Below are 21,437 nucleotides of genomic sequence, written 5' to 3' on the forward strand. Positions count from 1 at the left end.
ACCATTTAACATAGTTTCCAAAGATCTGATTCAGTTCAAAATCCTAAAGAAATATCTTAAGGGACATGTGTACGTGATTGTAGAATATTAAGCTTGTACACTTAACCTGTACGTAATGGTAGACAACTGATGATTTAACTAAATTCGTCATTTCTGTGAAAATATTGCTCTTCCGCTAAACACTTTCTCCACTTTACGCGCATTTTACAGAAACTCAATATTTTCACCTCTTATTTCACTATCCTATACTTTAATCCTCACTCCCAAATAATAATATACCTTTTTAAGATGTATCTCATCTGGGCAGTCTCTATCACCCAACAAACATAGCATAGTTTTCATCACGGAGGTTCGCATGTAGCTCACGGACGTTCGGAACAAACAAGATATTGCACAATGCAGCTCTCTTGAGTTGGAAACGCATTCTACTCACAACAAACAGCAATTTCATGTCGAGACCAAACTCCTCTGCAAAATCCTGAACAGATATTACCAATTCTCAATTATATAAGCTTGTTTATCTTCTCATACTGAGGAATCAAAGAAAACAATTTTTCCATCTCTCGTAAATGAACGTACAAACGTACGTGTAATCTCAGTGACGTAGTCCATCCTTGAGAACTAATATATTTATCAAAATTTCGCTATCATGAAGTAAATATTCAGGTCCTAAACTTCAATAAAGTCTACAATGCAATATTTGCTTTTTATATAACGAACATGGTCACAGCTAAAATCATGACAAAGAATTAATATAGAAAAACAACAGAAATGTGCTCCGTTATAGAAATACGAAGTTTAGCTGGGGAGGGCAAACGAATACGTTAGGAAGAAATCACTCTGTGTTTGCTCCTTGTGTTACACACTGTTACCGAGAAAAATTTGTGTTATTACATTAGTCAGAAATGATAATAGGTTCGATACTGCGAAGTTTCGTCATAATAAGACACAATAAGTCCATATATCTTGGACGGATGTTTGTGACTTCGATATTATACAATATGGTTTGTTATAACAAACCTTTTGTAGCGCGTCATTTCGGAGGTTCGTTATTCATACAGTTTGTCAATACGAAAATTGATAGAGTTCGTATAATCATGAAGCTTTTTTATTCGGTAAATGATAGGAATCTCCGAAGGTTATCCGAAAGGCTTATTAATTGGAACATGAAAACTTATGTACGCTTATTCAAATGTGGAGAAACAAGTTAATAACTAAAATCCTCCAACTTCAAAACCTCATAATAACCGTTTTCACCTAAACGAATATCAGGCCCATTCCACTTTTAGAAGAACGGACCTAAAATAATGATCCTTAATATCTATTTTTCGAAGAACATTTCTAATAACAAACCTCCTGAATTAACTACAATTTTTTTTTTTCATTTTGGAATAACAAACCTTTGAACATCGGAGTAACGAATCTTTGGAAGAGCGAACGTATCAAAGTGCAACCTTAAACCTATTCTTAATCATTACTTTTATTTAACATGTGTTTTCAAAGTAAGCACAAAAGCACAAACAAACTGACGATCTCTCTGTCTCTTAAATGTAAAATGAAAAAAAAAATCTTGGAAAAAATTACAAATGAATATTGCTTTTCATTGATGAGTATAAAACAACACCATGTGATGATAAGCGGAGGATTTGTGTGTTTTCATCAGACAATTATTGTATACTGCATGATTTTTGTTCGCTTGTGACGGCATTTCGATGAATAAAAACATAAACAAACAAACAAAAACTTCTCCAGAGGAATTTGGTATAACGGGAGTGCACTGGTAATTCTTTTCTCTGTGTGTTGGAGCTCGATTCCTTCTCTGTTTCTCAGTCATTTTCATTCAACTGCTTTCACGTCCTTTTGAAACTTTTCCGTTTCTTATTCAACACATGCTCATTACAGACTTCTTCCGTCATTATCCTGAATGTGATTGCGTAGCACTTTTCGGATTTGTTTTGGTTTGTTTTGTTTTGTTTTTGTTTTCTGTTTGGTCGTAGCATGTTCAGGCTATTGAGGGAATGAAAGAAAAATCGTCATGAAGAGAAAAATAAGAATGAATTAAGGCATTTAATATCATGACAATTACAGCGAACGTCCGTTATGGAGACCAAAACTGGATGTGTTCTGTTTGAGACGGCAGCTACCATATTCAAAAGATAAACACTTAGAGCACCTGTCACTAAAAAGTGGCACTGATCCTCTTTCTCCTACTATGTAATCCATTGACTTATTCAACCAACGAACATCCGTGAAAAAAACGTTTTCCGTTTGCTATTGCAGGTAAATTGAGTGCTGAACGCTATTCACTTTCGGGTATGAGTGGCTCGGTGATTTGGTAATATTTTCAACTAACTTTAATCTTATGTGCAGTGATATATTTGTAATTGTCAGAAATTTCCTTTCTCGGACCGAACGTCCGTGACCGAAACTTTCAGAACCTGTAACAGTACAAATTGTCACCAGAACCTCATTAGAAAGAAATTTAAACGCACAGAAATTACAGATTACGCAAAATTTTATTTTCCCATAACTTTGTTTAAAGTGTTTAGCTGTTTTTGTATAATTAGAGGGAAAACAAGCGTAAAATTGTGAGTAAATTTTCAATTGTTTGTTCATCATGATCACATAACGCCTTAAACATTCTGAAAGTACTGCTCTAAACTCATTGTTTACTTTGTAAAACTATATTTGTCGCTATTCGAGCCAAAAGTTTAAAAGAATACAGGACACTTTCGGGACAAGTTATCCCTATCGGAGGGATTGCATACGTCACGGACGTTCTCTGGAATTATCACGGACGTTCGTTCTACTACTAGGGTCATGTTCCAGGACGGATAACTAATCGGCAGAGAGTACCTAGCCTTCCTAACTCTTTCAAAAATTTGAAAAGGTATTGTCAATGCAAATTATAAGAAATTTGACATCCTTATAACATATGTATTGCTCAGAGGGGGATCAGGAGGTGAATTTTCAGAGAAAATATCAATTATTTGCTTGGTTTTTGGTGAATTGCATGGTCCAAAAACTGCGGACGAACCTCAGTCCGCTCCAAAAATGGCATGCAGCTCCTCGGCAAGAGAGCCAAAGGTAAAATGCACCTTCGCCATCAAAGCAAGATGGTGTCCCACTCGAAAACGTTTTAATCATCACGGACGTTCTTTTTTTCTTGGAGGTTCGTCTAAAAATACAATTTCGGTTCCTATTTGACAAAGGATGGACAGAAACTCAAAACAAACATATCATCGTGTTGCTAGATCTTAGCTGATTACGACTCAGAACAATATCGCCAATAACGTTTCATGGGCTACGATCTTTATTAGAAAATAGCGGAAGCACGTCCGTGACGAAAACTGAGTATAATTTTGCATAAAAGAACATTACGTCCCATGTACAGCCAGCAGACGTACAATTTTTGCAGGATATGTTCATTAGGTGGAATAACAAATTTTCGTATACGTTACAGTTGGGACAACAAAGTACAATTTGCAGCAGCGATAGAAATAAAAGCATCACGGACGTTCGTCTGTTTAGGACTTTGATATTTTAATTGTTCTCTGTAATTTTGTACGTGCTCATAAAGTTCTTATAATTTTGTGGTACATACCCATGATATGTCAGATCCAAAACATGGTCAGATATTAGATGCCACGTACCATTAAAAATGCACATCATTAGTTTGAAAAACAAAAATTATTGTGAAAATAGCGTTTTTACCGTATTTTTACGCTTTAAGTCCTTGTGAAATGAAAAATATCAGGCAAAAGTCAACCAAACCATGTATTTCCTGAAAGGAAATTTACCAATCTTTGAGATGACATGAAAAATTCTGGTTTCGTAGATCATCCTGGCGTGTTCTAAGGGAAAGAATGTCATAAGGTACGAAAATTGGCAATTGTACATCGTTCAAAATTCTCACCCATATATATATATATATATATATATATATATATATATATATATATGATAATAATAATAATGTATATTTATTTATTTATTTATTTGATAGAGGGAAATAAAGGAGTCAGAGGAAGGCATACAAAAGACACAAATTTGTTCAAAATATTGATCCTCAAGTTTCTCTCACGTATGAAAAAACAAAAAATGCTTAGAGACTTAACATTGCCACAACTTTTGATCAGTGTTTCAATCATGGTATACCTCGTGCTAGAAGTATGTGTGTTTTCTTTCCACTTGTATTTTCAGTTTTTATCGGTATGGAAAGGCATATAGCACCATTAAAGTAGTAGAAGCTCTCGGGTTAAAAGTCAAACTCGCAAAGACCTTTCTGAGACTTGTTTTGATGTCATCCATTACTTGACTTCCATCTTTGAATGTCCTTCCATTCTGGTCAATGTTCTGCTCTTCTTTATGACATCCCTTCCAACGCTTTTTGCTTTCTTCAGTCGTTTTAATCAATATCTCCCTCCCAGCGTCTTTTTGCCATCGCCCTGGACTTCGTCCTCTCCTCCCGTTGATTGTTTGTAGTGGGGGGGGGGGGGTTGCTGTGGCATAGTGGATTAAGACTTCAGACTCCCGATTGGATGACTCGAATTCAAATCCCGCCCAGTGCTTACGTCCTTGGACAAGATGTTTTTACCCACCATGTCCATCACGGCCCAGGTGTATAGATGGGTAATAATAATGGCGGGAACCTCTGATAGAGCAGTGGCAAAACTGAAGATGCTACCCTGGGTAATCTAGTCTTTATTATAATTGATTCACCACTTTTGTTACTTGCACTAAATCTCCAAATGAATTGGCGAGTAATGCTCTGACCATTGGCCTGGACTACTTCTCATTTCCTGTTCGTATTTCTCCTCGTCCTGGTAACATCATTTTGTCATTCTTGGTCCTTCAGATAAATCGCCTCCTGGAACAGATTTCGATAAATTATGCTTGTTTCAAGTTCCCGTGGACCTTGTAATCCTTCTTGGATAAAAACTTGGCCTGTTCTATGACCTCTCATTATAGGCCTACTGGGCTGCTGTTCTGCTAGCACAGCGTCTCTACATTTCAGAATTTAAAACAGAAAACAAAAGATGAAAATATCACCATATCAATGAAGACTTGAAATGCGATACTAAAGAAACGGATATAGTCATAGTCATATTTTCAGATATCAGAGGAAATAGATACAGCATTCAGTACTATTTTCCAGATATCAGAAAGGAAGGTTGATAAGAAAAAGGAACGTAATTGCGATATGATTATTTTGCGACAATTTTCATACATTATCTTCCAAAAATCTATACAAGAATGTATTTATACAGGGTGTCTCAAATACAAATATACACTTTTGAAATGGCTGCCGAATAAGAAATATATAATTCGTGGGAAAAGGGTTTGTATGTATGGATAGCTTATGGACTCCCCTTTCACATGACACTAAGACGTCGACAAATGATTCATGAGCACTGCTCACTTTTGTAAAGGGTATTTTACTTAGGCTGCGCGGGAATTAGCCTTTTGAATTTGCGACAGGTGAGTCCGTTGGAGCTTATACAAAACTGAAGTTGATATGATAAATTTATGATCAATTGCGATCTGTTTGGGTTTGCTGAGTGAATTTTATGGTTTATTAAGCCAAACTTTTATGCATGAGTAAACCGCAGTTGCATTTATTTTATTGTAGCATTGCAAATTTCCCTGGAAGACTCAGTGGTGTGTTCATGTGAGTAAGGATGAGGTGATGGTACATGTTGCAATTTCCATGTTACACACTCTTATTTTTTTTACATCTGTGACTTGAATGAAAACCTTCGCCCCACATTGTAGTTATTTTCAGATTAGTAGAATAGCTCATTGATTTGCTTAATAACTAGATGGGGATTATGTAAATTCATTATTCAAATATATTTTGTTGAAAATTTTACTGACTCCTTACAACGTGAGTCCACTGCATTCCAAGACGACCAATCATGGTTTTATTTTTGTTACAAAATTTACTTGACAGCATTATAATAAATACAATCAAAATAACTTACATTTTACAAAGATGGAAAATCAGATTCAATGCAACCATGGCAACTGATGATTTGTCTTTGCAAATCAGAGATGCATGAAGGAGAGGAAAAATATTCAGGGGACCAACAAAGTCATAATATTTGAAACTACCATATCTTCATTGCGTTTTTTTATTGTATAGCAGATATATGGCTGTCAGAAATGGGCAAAAAAAATTGCTCACACAGCATTTCCTATAACAGGAGTTTATTTTGCAGGAAAGTGAAGTCTTAAAGGATGAGGTTTTTGTTCTGTTCTTCTGTCATTCTTTCAAAAGTATTTTAGATAGATTATGCTTTGCCTCAGTTGTGATACTCTACGAACGAATGCAGTAATGACTTTATAAGCATATCTATATTGATCATTTCGAATGAAAATGACTATGCGTTGAAACTACAGGGAGATTACAGAGAACAATACTGTAACAATCTTTATACATCGCTGTGTAACCAACTTGCAAGTGAATGTTTCATTGGATTGTGCCCTTTTAGCTGAGATATTCTACAAACGCCTGCAATAACTATATATAAGATTAAATCGTGATGTATTTATACATATAGAAGAAATTATTTTATAACATATATATATATATATATATATATACATATATATATAATAAATGAACAATATATGTACGTGTATACATAACTTATACATTTATATATTATATAATAAACAATATACATAAAACATAAAATAATACATACGTGACCGTGCATCACAAAACGAGCAAAACGTCGCACACACTGATTTTGTGTGAGGACTGAAATGGGTCAACCTAGCCCATCTTGACTTTTTCATATTTTCTGAAAGAGCAAGTCTTCTTTTACATTATGCTAAAATTTGGGATCATAAAATGGACGGGAAAGGGTATTTTTTTAGCAGTCTATCTCGAACATTTTTGGTAGAATAGTGTGATTAGGTGTGTCTTTAGAATCCCTTTTTCATTTCTGAAAAACCTTGTACACACTCTTTCACTTTCAACTCTAATAACTTTTGAAAGGATAGTGCTACTGCTTTAAAAGTTTGCATTGATTATGGACAGAATGTGTTAATGAGGCATGCTTAATTTCCGTTTAATTTGATTATTCCTTCATTGTTGTTACTCGGGTGGTTTACTTCCTGTCTTTTGTCCCATTCATTGCACAGCCAGCACGGTTTGGTTAAGATTACGCGCTTGAATAGACACTGTACTTCACAGCCTCTTTTCTCAGTTCACACTTTTCCTGAATTGTGCTTTCTTTCCAAAATTAAGAAAGGTTAGGGGAGTCCATTTGAGTTTAGTTATATATCATTTTAAAGCTTAAAGTCTGCTCTTTCAGAATATGGTCTTAACTAAAAAATTATGTCTGGCGACTTTTTGTTTGTTTTGTGGTGAAGGGTCACATTTTATATGTGTATATATTCAGTATACATATTAGAGTCTACATATTTCTAATTATGTATAATTTTGTCTGGAGTGACTAGGGTAACAACTATTGTATAGGTGACATTAAAGAAGAATACTTTAACAATGCATACCTGTATGCCGAATCAGATATCGCCGAGTAACTCGCTTAACGACTTCTCATTGATGGTTATGTCCTTTATCTGTAGCATAATGAGCCAAATGGCAAAAAATTAACCAATTCTTTATTCGAATCGATTATCATTGTTGGAGCAAAATAAAAACAGAAACAAAATACTGTAAAGTAAGATAAAGTACAACAATGGTATTATATGTTCTTGCTGATTAGGAAAGAAGGCACAGTTATTTGCAGGAAATTCTCGTTTCAACTGGATTGCAATATGATTTGAGTGATAGAAGACAAATTCCACATGATTACTATTTCACTGATTATGACGAAATAGTAAGAAAATACATATCGGGCTTATCATTCTATGAGTATCTCAATATTCTTGATACCGAAACGTCATGTTAAAAAAGCGGATATGCTTTCAGTTTCAACCCATCCCGATGGAAAACATTGAAAATGTTCCCTTTAAAAAGACTCTATAGAACACTGTGTCACTATCAGACTACAATCTGTCGATATTGATTGCGCTTTGTTTTGATCACATTGTTTTTCTTTGAATTAAATTTGAAACTATAGCAAATATAAGCAATGTTTACGGACCTACTATTTCATTCTATTGCCATACATCAATCATCCCCACCAACACTATCATATATTTTGTGTCACTTTTTTATCACGACCCTTTTGTCATCAAAGTATTAATTTACCATATCTTTATAGCATCTATATACTAGAATAATCATAACCTAATGCGTTTAGGTCTTTCCCCCGTTCTGCTAAATAAACCTAATCGTTCATTTGCATGTGTTTTTTTTTTTTTCAATTCGGTAATGCCATGTAATTATGAGTTAACATTCAAGTTTATTCTTTTTCTTCGAGTAAAAAAACATTGAATATAAATAGTGATGACTTTTGTGATATTACTGAAAAGAAATTTGATTTAATTTGGAAATTACGTGAAAGAAAATGTGTAAAAAATACTCACTTTCCGGCGTCTGTCATTTGAAGCAATTGTGGTCAGAAACATTCTAGGCACTTTTCGAAAGTTCAAGGTGGCGCGTTCCATATGAGGTAAACAGCACAGAAAGTTAGCTAAGTTTGTTGCTACAAGTGGTTCTGAAATGCAATCTTTGTAGAACCTCATATCAAGTTCGCGGATCTGCAGAAGAACAAATTAAATAGAGTTTTAAGATGTCAATCTATCCGAAAAACACAAACAAACTACGAAAACAAATGTGACCCCCCCAAAAAAAAACATGACAAGAGACAAGGCAAAAAAAGAAATGGTTTGTTTGACCTTCGCGACCAACAGAAATCATGGATACTTTTTGAGTGAGTGTGTGTGTATGCGTCTTTTTTTTTTCTTTTTTTTATATTCTTTCAAGCTTATTTTTCCATTAATTTGTGAACGGTTTTGAGCCCAAAATTATCAATTTTAAGCTGAAGAAAGAATAAAAGAGTCTATCTATGTTTATCACATCGACCCGTCGTAAATCGTGTTGTACTATAGCGTATTGAAGCCTCGCGGAACGGCAGGCTAAGTTGAGCATGCACTCCTAGCTATAGCTTTTTGTCGTACGTGGATGCACGCACATGAGCAAAAAAGATATGGATGAGCAAACAAAAACAAATGGATTATGCATAGACAAATGTCAAACGTACCTGACTGGTTGATGCTGAGGATGCTGCTACTGAGAAGAAACCTTCTGGCAAGCAGGGACATTCAAGAAAGAATCTCAAAAGGCGTGGCATAGAACAAACCCATCGGGCCAAATCTTCTCCCGCTGCGAATTGATATTCTTCATCACTTTCCTCGTTGCTAAAAATAATCATTGTCAAATCCCGAATCTGTACACACAAAGGGACAAATGCAGCAATCAAAGAAAATAAGGGAAGCATGTAATATTCATTTTCTTACCTTATTGTCCAATGGCATTCGTATGTACATGTATAATATCTTGTATTGCATTTATTTCTTCTTCTTTGTTTCTGATACACTACATCGTTTTTAGATAATAGCATCATTTGCTGATAGAAATAGTAATAAAGATAAAATTCGATTGTTAATACAAGCATCGAAAAAACATCTTGAATATCGTAACATGAATACTCATTGGTCGGCATAAGAAGTATTTGTGGATTCATATCTCATTGTCTTATCACAGGATACTAGAGCAAAGATACTATGTGCGCTTTGTATGATCTTATACAGTGGATGTGGTGGCAGCCTGTGTTGAAGGGATTTGAATATGCAATTTAACCAGAAAAGGATCGCTATATTCATGGTTCAAGACACCTGTAGTACAATATAGTTGTCTAAAATTTTGACGTGCTCCTTGAAATTATGGAGGTGTTCATGACCGGTTACTATGAGGACATTACTTATCCAGTGTTTTGTGTTTGTGTGTGTGTGTGTGTGTGTGTGTGTGTGTGTGTGTTTGTGTGTTCTTTTTCAAGGGCAAAAAAAAAATAAAATTCTCTCTCGCGCTTTCTGTGTGTTGAGGGTTGGCAGGTGGGAGCTTGGTTCCTTTAATAGATAGAAGTTCACAAGAATTTAGGTAAGGCACAACTGTGTTAGGTGAACTAACGTTTTCGAAACATAACTATGCAGAGTGCATAATACTATAAGACATACCGTACACTACAGAAGGTGTAAATACATGGATTCTCACGGGTGGTGTTAGTCTCTTGAAAAAGCAACTTGCGAGGTAAAATGATACTTGGGGATGCGAGAAACTGTACTAGCATTTCACAACAAAATCATTTGTAATGCTCCTAGACAGAGGTCGATATGCTTTACAGAATATTTTCTAACGAGATGTGAATGAGTGACCACTGCAAGATTTCATATTTCGGTGTGTATAGTTGTTGTTGGTAGAAAAAAAGAAAATGTCGGTACAAATGACGTGATGTAATTACATGAAGATAATGTTATTGAGTTTGTAGGTATTCTTATGTTCTAGTAGGTTATAATGAATAGTGATAGTGACATACCTGACATGATTCCGAGAGGTTGGCGGCTGTTGAGAAGAATTCATCTCTCAAACAATTCAAACTGAAGCTGGAAAGATGTCTCATATTACACACCCATTTGGCACAGTCTACACCCATTGACGGCTGATATTGAGACTTTTCATTCCAGATGTCGCCAAATAACTTCAACTTACGTATCTGTAGAAAAACACACATAGAAATAGACATCAAAAATTGTGAACATGACAGGAGCCCATGTTTGCAGCCAGTAGCAATAAGAATGAAAAGAGCTGGGAACATGACTCGAAGAAGTTACACGCATTGATATACACGAGGAGGATCAAAAGATATCCTTGGATTTAGATACAATAAGACAGATGCTTGCTTTATCTCTTTTGATCTAGTTAATTTTTCGAAATGAGGTTACTGTTGGGTAAATTTAATAGTCGCAAAATAAAATGTTAAGGCATTGCAATTCTTACCTCGTGCGCATGCTCCACACACACACACACACACACACAAGTATTATATGTATATGTATATATATATATATATATATATATATATATATATATATATATATTATGCATACATACATCTATGTGTGTGCGCGTATTTCACTCTCCCTGCTCAGTCTTCTGTGTCCCTCTAGGTCTGCATTTATTTTCAACAATCATCCATGTTTCTAATTTCTTTTACCCTTTTTATCGTCAGTTGAACGATTGTGTGATATCAGTAACGATGTGTCTCTTGAAGTAATCAAGTTGGAACTAGTTGGGTTTTATAATAGTCACGTAACATTTTTTTAAAGCATTATGTATTCTCTTACAGCTCTGATTAATCATTGTATAATGCCAACGAGGGTATGTATTGTGCATTGCATTATGTTCAACTGGTATGTCTTGTATTCTTCTTATCTATGTTTTCATTCAACATGTGTAACGTATTGTGTAAAGACGTTAAAAATGGCATTTCTATAATTCATTTTGGATATGTTTTACATCAATTCTGTATATCGAACACCATGTCAGAGTGCACTAAACTTAGATTTCATATCAAGTTGGAATGACATGTCTTTTTATGTTTTTACTCAGTTTTCATCTTCTCTTTTGGTGTCTTTTGCTGCATCCCTCAATCTTTTCATTTTCTGTCTCCTCCTTTGGTGTCTTCCTTTTACTAACCCCCTTTTCTTATTTTTCTTCCCCTTCTCTCCTCTCTAACTCTCTCTCTCTCTCTCACTCCCGTTTCCTCGTCTCCACCTTCATTCTCAGTCTACCAACTATTTGAATGCTTCTTTTCATTCTCTTGATCTTTTTTTTTTCTATCTTACTGTCAATTGCAAGAATTGTGATGATATTTTAAAAAGAAAAAATGTGTATCCGGTATGGAATCAGCCTGGCCTTAATTTCTTCACGTAATTAAAGGACAAGTTCACCTTCATAAACATAAGGATTGAGAGAATGTAGTAATATTAGTAGAACACATCATTGAAAGTTTGAGGAAAATCAGACAATCGTTCAAAAGTTATGAATTTTTGAAGTTTTTGTGCAGTACCCGCTGGATGAGAAGACTACTGCAGTGTATGAATAACTTAGATGTCACATGCGTACAACAATATAAGGAAAATATAAAGAGAATTTCACAAAATTCCATCTTTTGAAAAAAGCACACATTCCCCTGACTCGTTACCGACAGATGTTATGGGTAATATTATTCCTTCTGCCTTAAGAAAGAGGCAAGTCAAGTGCTCTTTTATTATGCGAAAAAAGTGAAAATATGTTGAATTTTCTTTTACATTTTCTTTATACTGTTGTACGCATATGACTCACAAGCTGTAGTAGTCTCCTCATCCAGCGGTTCCAACACAAAAAATTAAAAAATTCATAACTTTTGCATCGATTGTCCAATTTTCCTCAAACTTTCACTGATGTGTTCTACTAATATTGTTGCATTTTCTCAATCCTTATGTTTGTGAAGGTGAACTTGTCCTTTAAGTTATCTTTATGATTTCATTCGATGATTATGAATTGATTGTTATTATCTGTACACGTGCTTTTCCTGATGTCTTCTTCTCGTGTCGTGTATTCTTTTATGTTTTTATATCAGACACAATTCAGCAATTGAGCTGCGAAGTTGCAGAATACTTGAATGTATCTAATAATCTCGTATTATTTGAGTACTGAAAATGAAATTAAGTACAATGAATTGAAATGAAATGAAATTGAATTGAATCAAATTGAACTGACTAGATTTACCTGACATGTCGAAGCTTTTTCGCTGAGGACTTCATAGAAGTCCGTGTGAAATTCCGAGTCACCTATTGTTACTTCCTGCAGCACACGGCTGGAACACATACCCTCCGCTAAGTCACGTGACAAAGTTCTCCCACAGTTTAAAAGGTCAATATAAAGCGATTTCTAGGGGAAGTAAACATTTGTTGATAATAAGAAACATTAGTAACCGACAGTTCGATATTCAAGAATCGTTCTTGTTGTTGTTTTGAAAGTGCAATAATTAGGGCACAAATGAACTATAAAGAGATAACAGGGCTGACTACGTCAGCACTCGTCCTGCATTTTAAGCAAACTAGGGTCAACTTTGTACCTTTATCAATGTCACACTAGAAATATTGTTATGGGTGGAACTTTGCACCAGTCCTTTCATACTTGACAGGTGCAAAGTCAGGCCTTTGAAGGTAAACACTGGTCTGCCTCTCATTCGGGTATTGTATGGCATAATGTGCAGTATGAAATCTCGCAATCCATTTACTTTAGAGTAATTGAAATATTGTCTGACTTCGTCAAATTAGTGGACGGTTCAACTACACTTGTTAAAAGGAGCTCTTTTAAAGACATCCGTTACAATAAAAGCATTAACAAGTGCAGGCTTGGTTCAACAATATAGCAGCTAAAGAAAATGGGATGACAGTTCCGAATGAACTCTACACTTCACCATCAATGAGAGAATACCAGTCTTAAACTCTGACATGATTATTTCTAAATATCGTTCGACTTAGAACTCTCCAAACTTGCCTCTCGAAACGATTTCCCCAAATTCTACGTCAGGTTTTGAAATGTCTGTGCATGTAAACCAGGAGATTCACGATTTTGCACTTATCAAACAAAGGAAACGACGCTCGCACACAATGATCTTTTTTTTTTCACAATCCTTTGTGGCTTTATGAGTGGTTTTCAAAACTGTTGTACTCACCACTTGGTCACAGTGCACCATGAAAACAATCCCTGACTTTGTGTGTTCTGGCGTATGTGATAATAGTTTGTATTCTTCCCATCGTTCTCCCACTGCTCTGATGGCTGCTGCGGCATGACATTCAAACGCAACACTAACGCAGAGATTCTGGTCGTTAGTCTTTTTCAAATCGTTGATGATGTCAAGACCAAGCTCATGACCAAAAGCTGAGGAAAAGTACAGTAAATAACGGAACTCCTTATATCGCCTGAGAACATTGCTTTTCAGTGTGTTGTATTTTTTGCGATCACCGGAGAATAACATTGCAATGTGCATCCCTGCAATATATTCTTGGAATAATTTGTGCGGAAACCTAATCCTTGACACTTCGAAGGAAGTTGGGATGTTGCCGTCGAGCCGACGATCCCTGCTGAAGATATCTCTTTCCATTGTCAAAACCCCGATTCGGCTGCATATTTTCATGGCATTCCAACACTCGGTGAATTGCTCTTCAGGAAATGAAAGATTCCTTTGCAATAAACCAGTCAGCGCTATCTCACTTATTTGTTTAAAGGCTGTATCAGCTTGATCTACATGTTCAGCTGCATTATGATTCTGTACATCATTACACAATTTCGATGCATAATGTTCTTTCAGAAAAGATAGTATTTCTCGAAAGACATCAGAGAAAGTTCGCAGTTGCTGCATTTCTTTTCGCCCTTTTTCACTTAACTCGTTCCACATGAGACAAAGCATGGCACAATATATAGGAAACGGAGCCATATTTGTCCGTATAACACAACTCTCTTCCATAAAACTTATCAAATCTTCTGCAAGGGTCTCTTTTTCTTTCATTCGAAAGTAGTTCTTGATATAAGTTGATAAATTCTCCTTGTTAAATCCTTCAATGCTTATAAAAGAGTAGGCTTCGCGAAGACTCTTTTCCGATTTAATCTCATCAGTTCTCCATGGTCGTGTGGTTACAAGTACCTTGACTGACTTATACTGCTGTAATCCTAGAATGCGAAGGACCTCACTCTTGCACTCGTCACTTAATGTCCCATTAAACTCGTCGAACCCATCAAAAACAATGAGAACTTTGCTTGGGTTTGATGAGATATAATTGTTTATCTGTTGTGCTGTTGCTCCAATTGAATCGGAGAGATATCTCTGCACAATATCGCCTATAGTTTCTACATTCGTGACAATTCGAAGAGGGAATATTAGCACCAAGTCCAGATCCTGGAGATTATTCCCCTTGCACCAATCGAAGGCGATTTTAGCGCAAAGCGTTGATTTCCCAACACCTGCCTCACCCTGTATCAGGATGCGCTTCGAAAGATTCCCGCTTTCATCGTTGGTCAAAAGTTCGCTGTATCTTATTGGTGCCTTACGCATGGTGCTAATGTCTATTAGACTCAAGTTGGTATAAATTTCGTCCAATTCAAACTGTCCCAGAAGTATGAAGATGAGTGGATCCAACGTAACCTTGCGTTGAGACATACGGTAATACGCTTTCAGTTCTTTTTGGCATTGCTGTACCTGTTCCTTTGTTAGTGACGAAGATTCAACCAATGGTCCTAGGAAGAGAATCAAGACAGAGAAAGACATATATATATATATATATATATATATATATATATATATATATATGTATATATAACGAGAGAGGGGATATATGAATAGATGGATCCAAGTAACGTCAGGAATTTTTATGTAGTCGTTGGCTGTAGGGATAGGAGTTATAAATGTATTTCTTTTTTAATCTTTTAAAGCGCTTATTGCATATCTTCAGTTGATCGTGGAAGCATATACGAAACTGAACAAATCCTGTTAATCAAAGGGAAACACTTCCCTTTCCCCTCAGTATTCTGCATTCTTTTTTGCTAAACGAATATTTGTAAAGTCGCAGACGGCTGAGCTGAGAAAATTGAGTTTGAACTCAGATCATCAAAGTCGTTCAAAACCATCGAATTGCTGTTTTTGCCACATCATAGTCTTGTTGCATGTCCCATCTACCATTTGTAGAAATTTCGAAGATGAATGATAAAAAGAAAGATAATAAATTCTGGACAATGATTTCAAGACTTTCAAAGAAATAGAAACGTGACCGAAGATTAGGATTTAGTGCCGCAGATAGATTCAGCGCCTAGCAACGAGGGAGTGACCTTATTGGTCAGTGCACGGCATCCTGGTTATTATGAAATCAAAGCTGAAGAGTAAAGGACTAATGTCACGATGTCTTCAGAAAATCGACTTCCCACTACTTTCGGATCCATTTGTTGTAGCAGGTCACATTTATTGTTCATCAGGCATGGTAAATAAACAAAGAAACAACTCAACTGTTCGCTGTACTTTCCTTTTGTATCTTAAAATCTTGCCTTAACTACAATACCTATGACCATGTTAAAAGATATCTACTCAATATGCAAATATAACAAAAAAAAAAATCAAAACAAGGGACAAATGCGTAGCTATGATTATTTTTTTTTTCATACTCAGTTCCAAGTCTCCTTCTTCCCCTTGTTCTAGTCCGTGTGGTCTCTGCCAGCAGGGAATCCAACCACATCCTGTGAAATGTGACAAGACCAACGACAAGGGAACCAATGCTGGTCATAGTTTTCAAGTCATGCATAAATATAGATGTAATAAAATGCATAGCATTTGTATTGATTTACTCAATATTCCGATGCAAATTGCATGTGAAAAAGAATCTACTGAAATGCCATCACTTTTTTTTTCTTAGATTCTTGTAAAAAGCAATAAACAAACGTCACATTATACATTGCAATATATTAAAATTCATTTTATCGCAAACCGGACATCTATCGTCGTTTACATTTTTTGGGGGATCGTATGGTTTTGGTTGAGACCTAATTTCAGGATTCTAACATTTTGTGGTGAGATAATTAGAAACATTTAATTTCAACTTTTATTTGATGAAAATTGGTTTTGAAATTGCTGAGATATCCAGAACATAGCGATTCTAATAAAGTGTCAGACCCGCACTTTCTACCATCGCTTTGTTTTACCTTGTTCACTGTTGTTTGTGGATGTTTCAGTCGCACCAAACCCGATTTCCATCAAATAAACATTTAATTAATCTTAGAAAGGTATCTTCAGTACTACGTCAAAAGTGCTTTACTTGGTATCTCTCAAAAAAGTTAGGAGTCAAATCTTCATATTCACCAATACTGTACTATCCTTTTAACTCTATGCTGAATGTACAACTAGAAGGCTGTGCAGAACTGGTTAATCAGACAGATTATCTTACCAAGATATATTTGTCAATATGATGCATTATGATTAAGCCTCGGTCTACTACTATCAAATCAAAACAAATCAAATCCAAACGCAAGCTTTTTAGCCGGCTTCGTGTTAAGATTAACGGTAAATCTGGAAATGGTACGCATTGTTCCACTCCTAACAAAAAAAAATAAAAAAAAAAATATATATACATATATATATATAGATTTGGTTATACAAAAATTAAAAGAAGAAAGTCAAAACCTGTTTGCGGTAGGTAGTCAGGATGATAGTGTTGAAGAAACCCTCCAACAAGAAGAAATAGGGTGACCATGGCGACAGGTACAGCAATGACTAGTCCAATGACGAGAACCGTATTATCACGACTTCCTAAAATTTTATAGAGACACAGCTTTAACGAGTTTTCTTCATTTAGACAAGAAAACTGTTAATGAAATAATACCTCATTTTTTATTATCATTATGAACAGAACCGTCATACTCGTATCGACTATATGGAGATTTAGATCTCCAACACGAATGCTAATAGGACACAGCCTCTATAGAAACACTGGTCAGCCTCGCGAATGTGCAGAACACTTTTTTAGCCTAATCGCGTATTTGCATAGCATATCTAAGGCTCGGTATACAGTTTTTTTTTTTTTTCGTGTGAGAAAATGTTGTGAATCGATTTCAAGGGTTTATCTTTCCTTGTCTTCGCGAAATTAAACGTGATTCCAATAGAATGGACCTTTGTCCCTGGCCAGGTTATTACTTTTCTATACAAAAAGAAGAAAAAATAGATAAATTAAAAAGATGATAAGATTAAATGATATGAAAAACCTGATATCAAAGCGTCTGTTAAGGTATTCATTTTACTTTGCCGTGATCCTTATCAAACATGAAATTGACAACGTAAAACGTGTTTCCAAACCTGGTAAGTGTAGAATGGTGACTTCTACTGTCGACGTGCCAAACAGCGAGTCTCCGGCAGCCGTGCACATAAAGGTTTGCTCTGTCCCGTGTTTAGCTGAAACAGTGATTGTTTCCAACCTCTCGAATGTGTCGTCAGGTAGTGTTGTCTGTTTAGAAGCCACAGAATGTAGTGTCTTTCCCGTCCCATCGGTCCACTGCATGGAAATGTTAGGCCTGAATCCACTCACGACACACGTAATGTTGACCGAAGGCGTTTCGAAGGTAGTTTGGTATATGCACGGGCTTTGATGGGACTGACTCCCGTAGACGCATTGCTCGATTGTATGCTTTAAAGCCACAGCTATAGGGAGACATTAATTATTCATGCAATAAAGCATAATTCCTGCACTGCACTCTCGTTACAACGAAAGCGGTTATAACGAAATTTCGTTATGACGAAGGGAAGCTTCCCGAACAAATATCATCATTATGAAAATCCATGGGGGGAAAACTCGCTTACATTGAACAGGGGTACGGATAGATTTCTCTTTTAACGAAGTCATTGATGAAGATAAACAAAAGGAAAATTGGCTGCGGTTTAACAAAAACTCACAGATTACGAAATTACGCAGCAGAACAAACATTTGGAGAGGGTCTCCCCATGGGCGAAAGTTTGACATTTACGTGTGTTTAAAAAGAAATCACTCTGCCTTCTGCTCCGTGGAACACACAGTCTATGAGGATAACATGCACTATTATCGTGACGATCGGAAGTATGATAAATTTCGGTGTTTTCTTTTTTCTCTGGTTCGTTATTAAAATGAACTCCTGAAATACGAGCCTAGATGTTCTTGATTTGAAAAGGAAATAAGAAAAAAAAATCAGGAAATAAATGATAGATTAATGATACATAAGGAATACAATGAAAAATAAAATGATTACAGGGAATCTTCGTTAATGGGAGCACAAACAATGTTCAGCAATCCGAAAAAAAAGGAAGTAGATAAGAACAAGCCCAGCCAAAGCTTTAGCAATCGTACACGCATCATTAGCACCAACGTCGAGAGAACAACCCATAAACGGCGCAAGAATTAATTTTGGCTCCATTGCCGGCACACGTCCGAATGTTGGACTTTGCGATCCATTTGATTTTTTCCCATTTCTCTTACATTGCCTTTTATCCTTTTCTTCACATTCACCAATATTGTATACGGGGCAGTTATTGCTTTGTTAATTTTGGTAATCATAATCAAACTATTAACGGACAAACATGCACGTTAATTCAGTCTACAAGTTCCATTTAAAGTCTTTTTGTTAATCATAAAAACAAGTAGTTAAAGTAAAACTTTTCACATAGTGTCATGGACAGACTCTTTTGGCTTGGAAGGTTCTTATTGGGCGAATTCAGGTGATTTTAGAAAAAAAGTAATAGTAAATCACTAAAAGTTTTGTGACACGTATTAAAATATTTACTTAGTTGTTTTAGTAATATTTAGGGTATTTAAAAACCCGCGGTCCCTCACTTAGGCGGTAAACAAACACACATGTTTGTTCCAGATTCTTAAAGATAACACATTAACGTGAAGGGATTATGATTTTGATCCCCTAAGAGAGGCTTTTGGAAGGGAAGCCAGCAAAATCACCACTTATCGACAGTTTTGGGATCTGAAGCTAGCACAGTAGCAATACGTCTGTGCGAATGCATATGGCGAAATGTAACTGCCATGAAGAGGTGAGAACTAGTGTCATATAGTGCAACAATACTTTACGTGACCGTCCTTTACTCTCATTTTGATCACCATGTGTATAAGAATTCTACCACTGCGATCATAGACGAACTACAAGGGAAATGACACGTTTAGCATGTCTTTAATATAATTTGGTATTTAGTTAGTTAGATGCTACATGACGTACTAGGCTATTTACGAGTCATTCTAGTATTATCTCTTGGCTCGCATGACCATTGAAATTTTTTTCTATAAAATAATGTTCTTGAATTCATTGACATGGTATTTCTTCCTTTAAGTTTGTCTTTCCGCACTTGTGTGGACACAATTAACAAATATTACTTACAGCTAATCGTCATGTACGTGGAATTGTCATAATCCTCTAGATTCTCCATCACCACCTGACAATGGTATAGACCCTCATCTGCCACTTTCAAGTCGTTGATGACCAAGCTAAAGTTCCTGTCAATGTTGAATCGTTCCTCCTCGCTCTTAAAGTTCCCATCCACAAATTTAGCCATGGTCCTCTCTTGCTGCTGCTCATCTGAGATGCCCTTCTTGATCCAATAAACAACGAAAGGTTCCTCCTGGATGTTACACGGCAGTCGGATGTCTTCCCCTTTCCATCCCCGAATGGCGGGGATCGTGCTTACAACTGAGGCTAGATAGATGGAAATGTAAAGTTTGTGATAATGTAAGTTTTAGACTGATTTCATGGTTCTATCGCATGAATGCTAATTGACCCAATGGCATGTTTTGGAGAGTAGAGAAATCAGAATGTTAAGGTACGTCACTTCTGCTGGCAGAGTTAGCGAAAAGGTGTGTAATCCACGTGGGCTTTTTTTACGCTTTCATTCACGAATATTTATTTTACCAGCTGATACAGGTGCGCAATTTCTTTCGTGTATGTTTGTGATTCGCACACTTAAGGTCAATTCTAAAGCTCTGTAACTATTGAAAGGACGTGGCAATGTTTAGGAACCTCCAGTTCAATCACAGCAATATTGCTGACCTGCAAACTCTAAAAACCATGTTCTCCTTTCTTCTACTACCAAAGATATCAAAATAATTGTCAACAAATGATATTAATTATGGCATAATCAAAATGATTATGGCATCTAAAATCTAGCAATAATCAATGACGCAGTTGTTAAAGTCTGCATTAAAACATCACTAATGGTAAACTGAAAAGTCTTAGATTACATCTTTCTTATTCATTTCTTTCGTCCTGGTATTATTAACAATTCGTATGCTGCTGTTTAAAATATTTTTTTACGAATTCACCCTTGTCCCAGCTCGTGGACCCCTTTTTAAAAGAATGACATCGTATTAGATGTAGGTGAGGATTAAATCAACTTGTCACGAGAGACCAAGAAGCACCTTTTAAAATCGTACAAGAGCATACCATTCTAAGAGGAATTCAAAGTTTATGTGAGGAAAATATCTTTTGGAATGACTGAGACATTGAAAAAACAAAGTAAATCAAAGCAACCCTAATATAAAGTGAATACCACCTTTTATTCGAATCGTTCTGTTTTAGATATCTCAGCCAATTCAAAACCATTTTCATAAAATAGATAATGAAATCCTTTTGGAATTACATGCTTTCACATTTCGTAAGAGGTTTTTCATTATCTCACCGAGAAAAAAAAAAAAAAACATGAGAACGCTGAAGTCAGATCTCAGCCCAAACTCTACAATTCCTTTAAAAAAAAAAAAAAACATGAAAACGCTGAACTGATAATGATGGCAGGTTCATAAATATAAAGATAGGCTTACCTTTTGCATTGTGGCCACATAGCACAGAAGCAGCCAATGTTGATATTACAATGAGAAAGGTGGCTTTTGTATCCATCACGGGTAGTCAA

At 35.8% G+C, this 21,437-nt stretch overlaps 2 protein-coding genes across 2 annotated transcripts in view; both read right to left on the reverse strand.

Annotated features, from left to right (window-relative positions):
* Positions 1–21,437, reverse strand: part of LOC140226684 (uncharacterized) — a 493,686-nt gene that overhangs the window by 352,245 nt on the left and 120,004 nt on the right. The gene's annotated exons all lie outside the window — the stretch shown is intronic.
* LOC140226621 (uncharacterized) lies at positions 7,537–21,424 on the reverse strand. Its single transcript, XM_072307070.1, has 8 exons — positions 21,349–21,424; positions 19,916–20,230; positions 17,862–18,203; positions 16,181–16,252; positions 13,704–15,262; positions 12,749–12,910; positions 8,506–8,679; positions 7,537–7,593 (listed from the first exon to the last, which is right to left on the reverse strand). Exons 1-8 carry the CDS (start codon positions 21,422–21,424, stop codon positions 7,537–7,539), a joined length of 2,757 nt encoding a protein of 918 aa, XP_072163171.1.

This window comes from Diadema setosum, chromosome 3, assembly GCF_964275005.1.
Source record: "Diadema setosum chromosome 3, eeDiaSeto1, whole genome shotgun sequence".
NCBI classification, from domain to species: Eukaryota; Metazoa; Echinodermata; class Echinoidea; order Diadematoida; family Diadematidae; genus Diadema; species Diadema setosum.

Bases quoted from the DNA above. Each gene is read 5' to 3' on its own strand.
- LOC140226621 (XM_072307070.1), bottom strand. From the start codon at position 21,424: ATGGATACAAAAGCCACCTTTCTCATTGTAATATCAACATTGGCTGCT. The intron at 18,204-19,915 runs GTAAGTAATATT...GTCTCCCTATAG, and splicing joins CACGTACATGACGATTAGCT to CTGTGGCTTTAAAGCATACA. The intron at 7,594-8,505 runs GTGAGTATTTTT...ATTATGCTACAG, and splicing joins CAAATGACAGACGCCGGAAA to ATAAAGGACATAACCATCAA.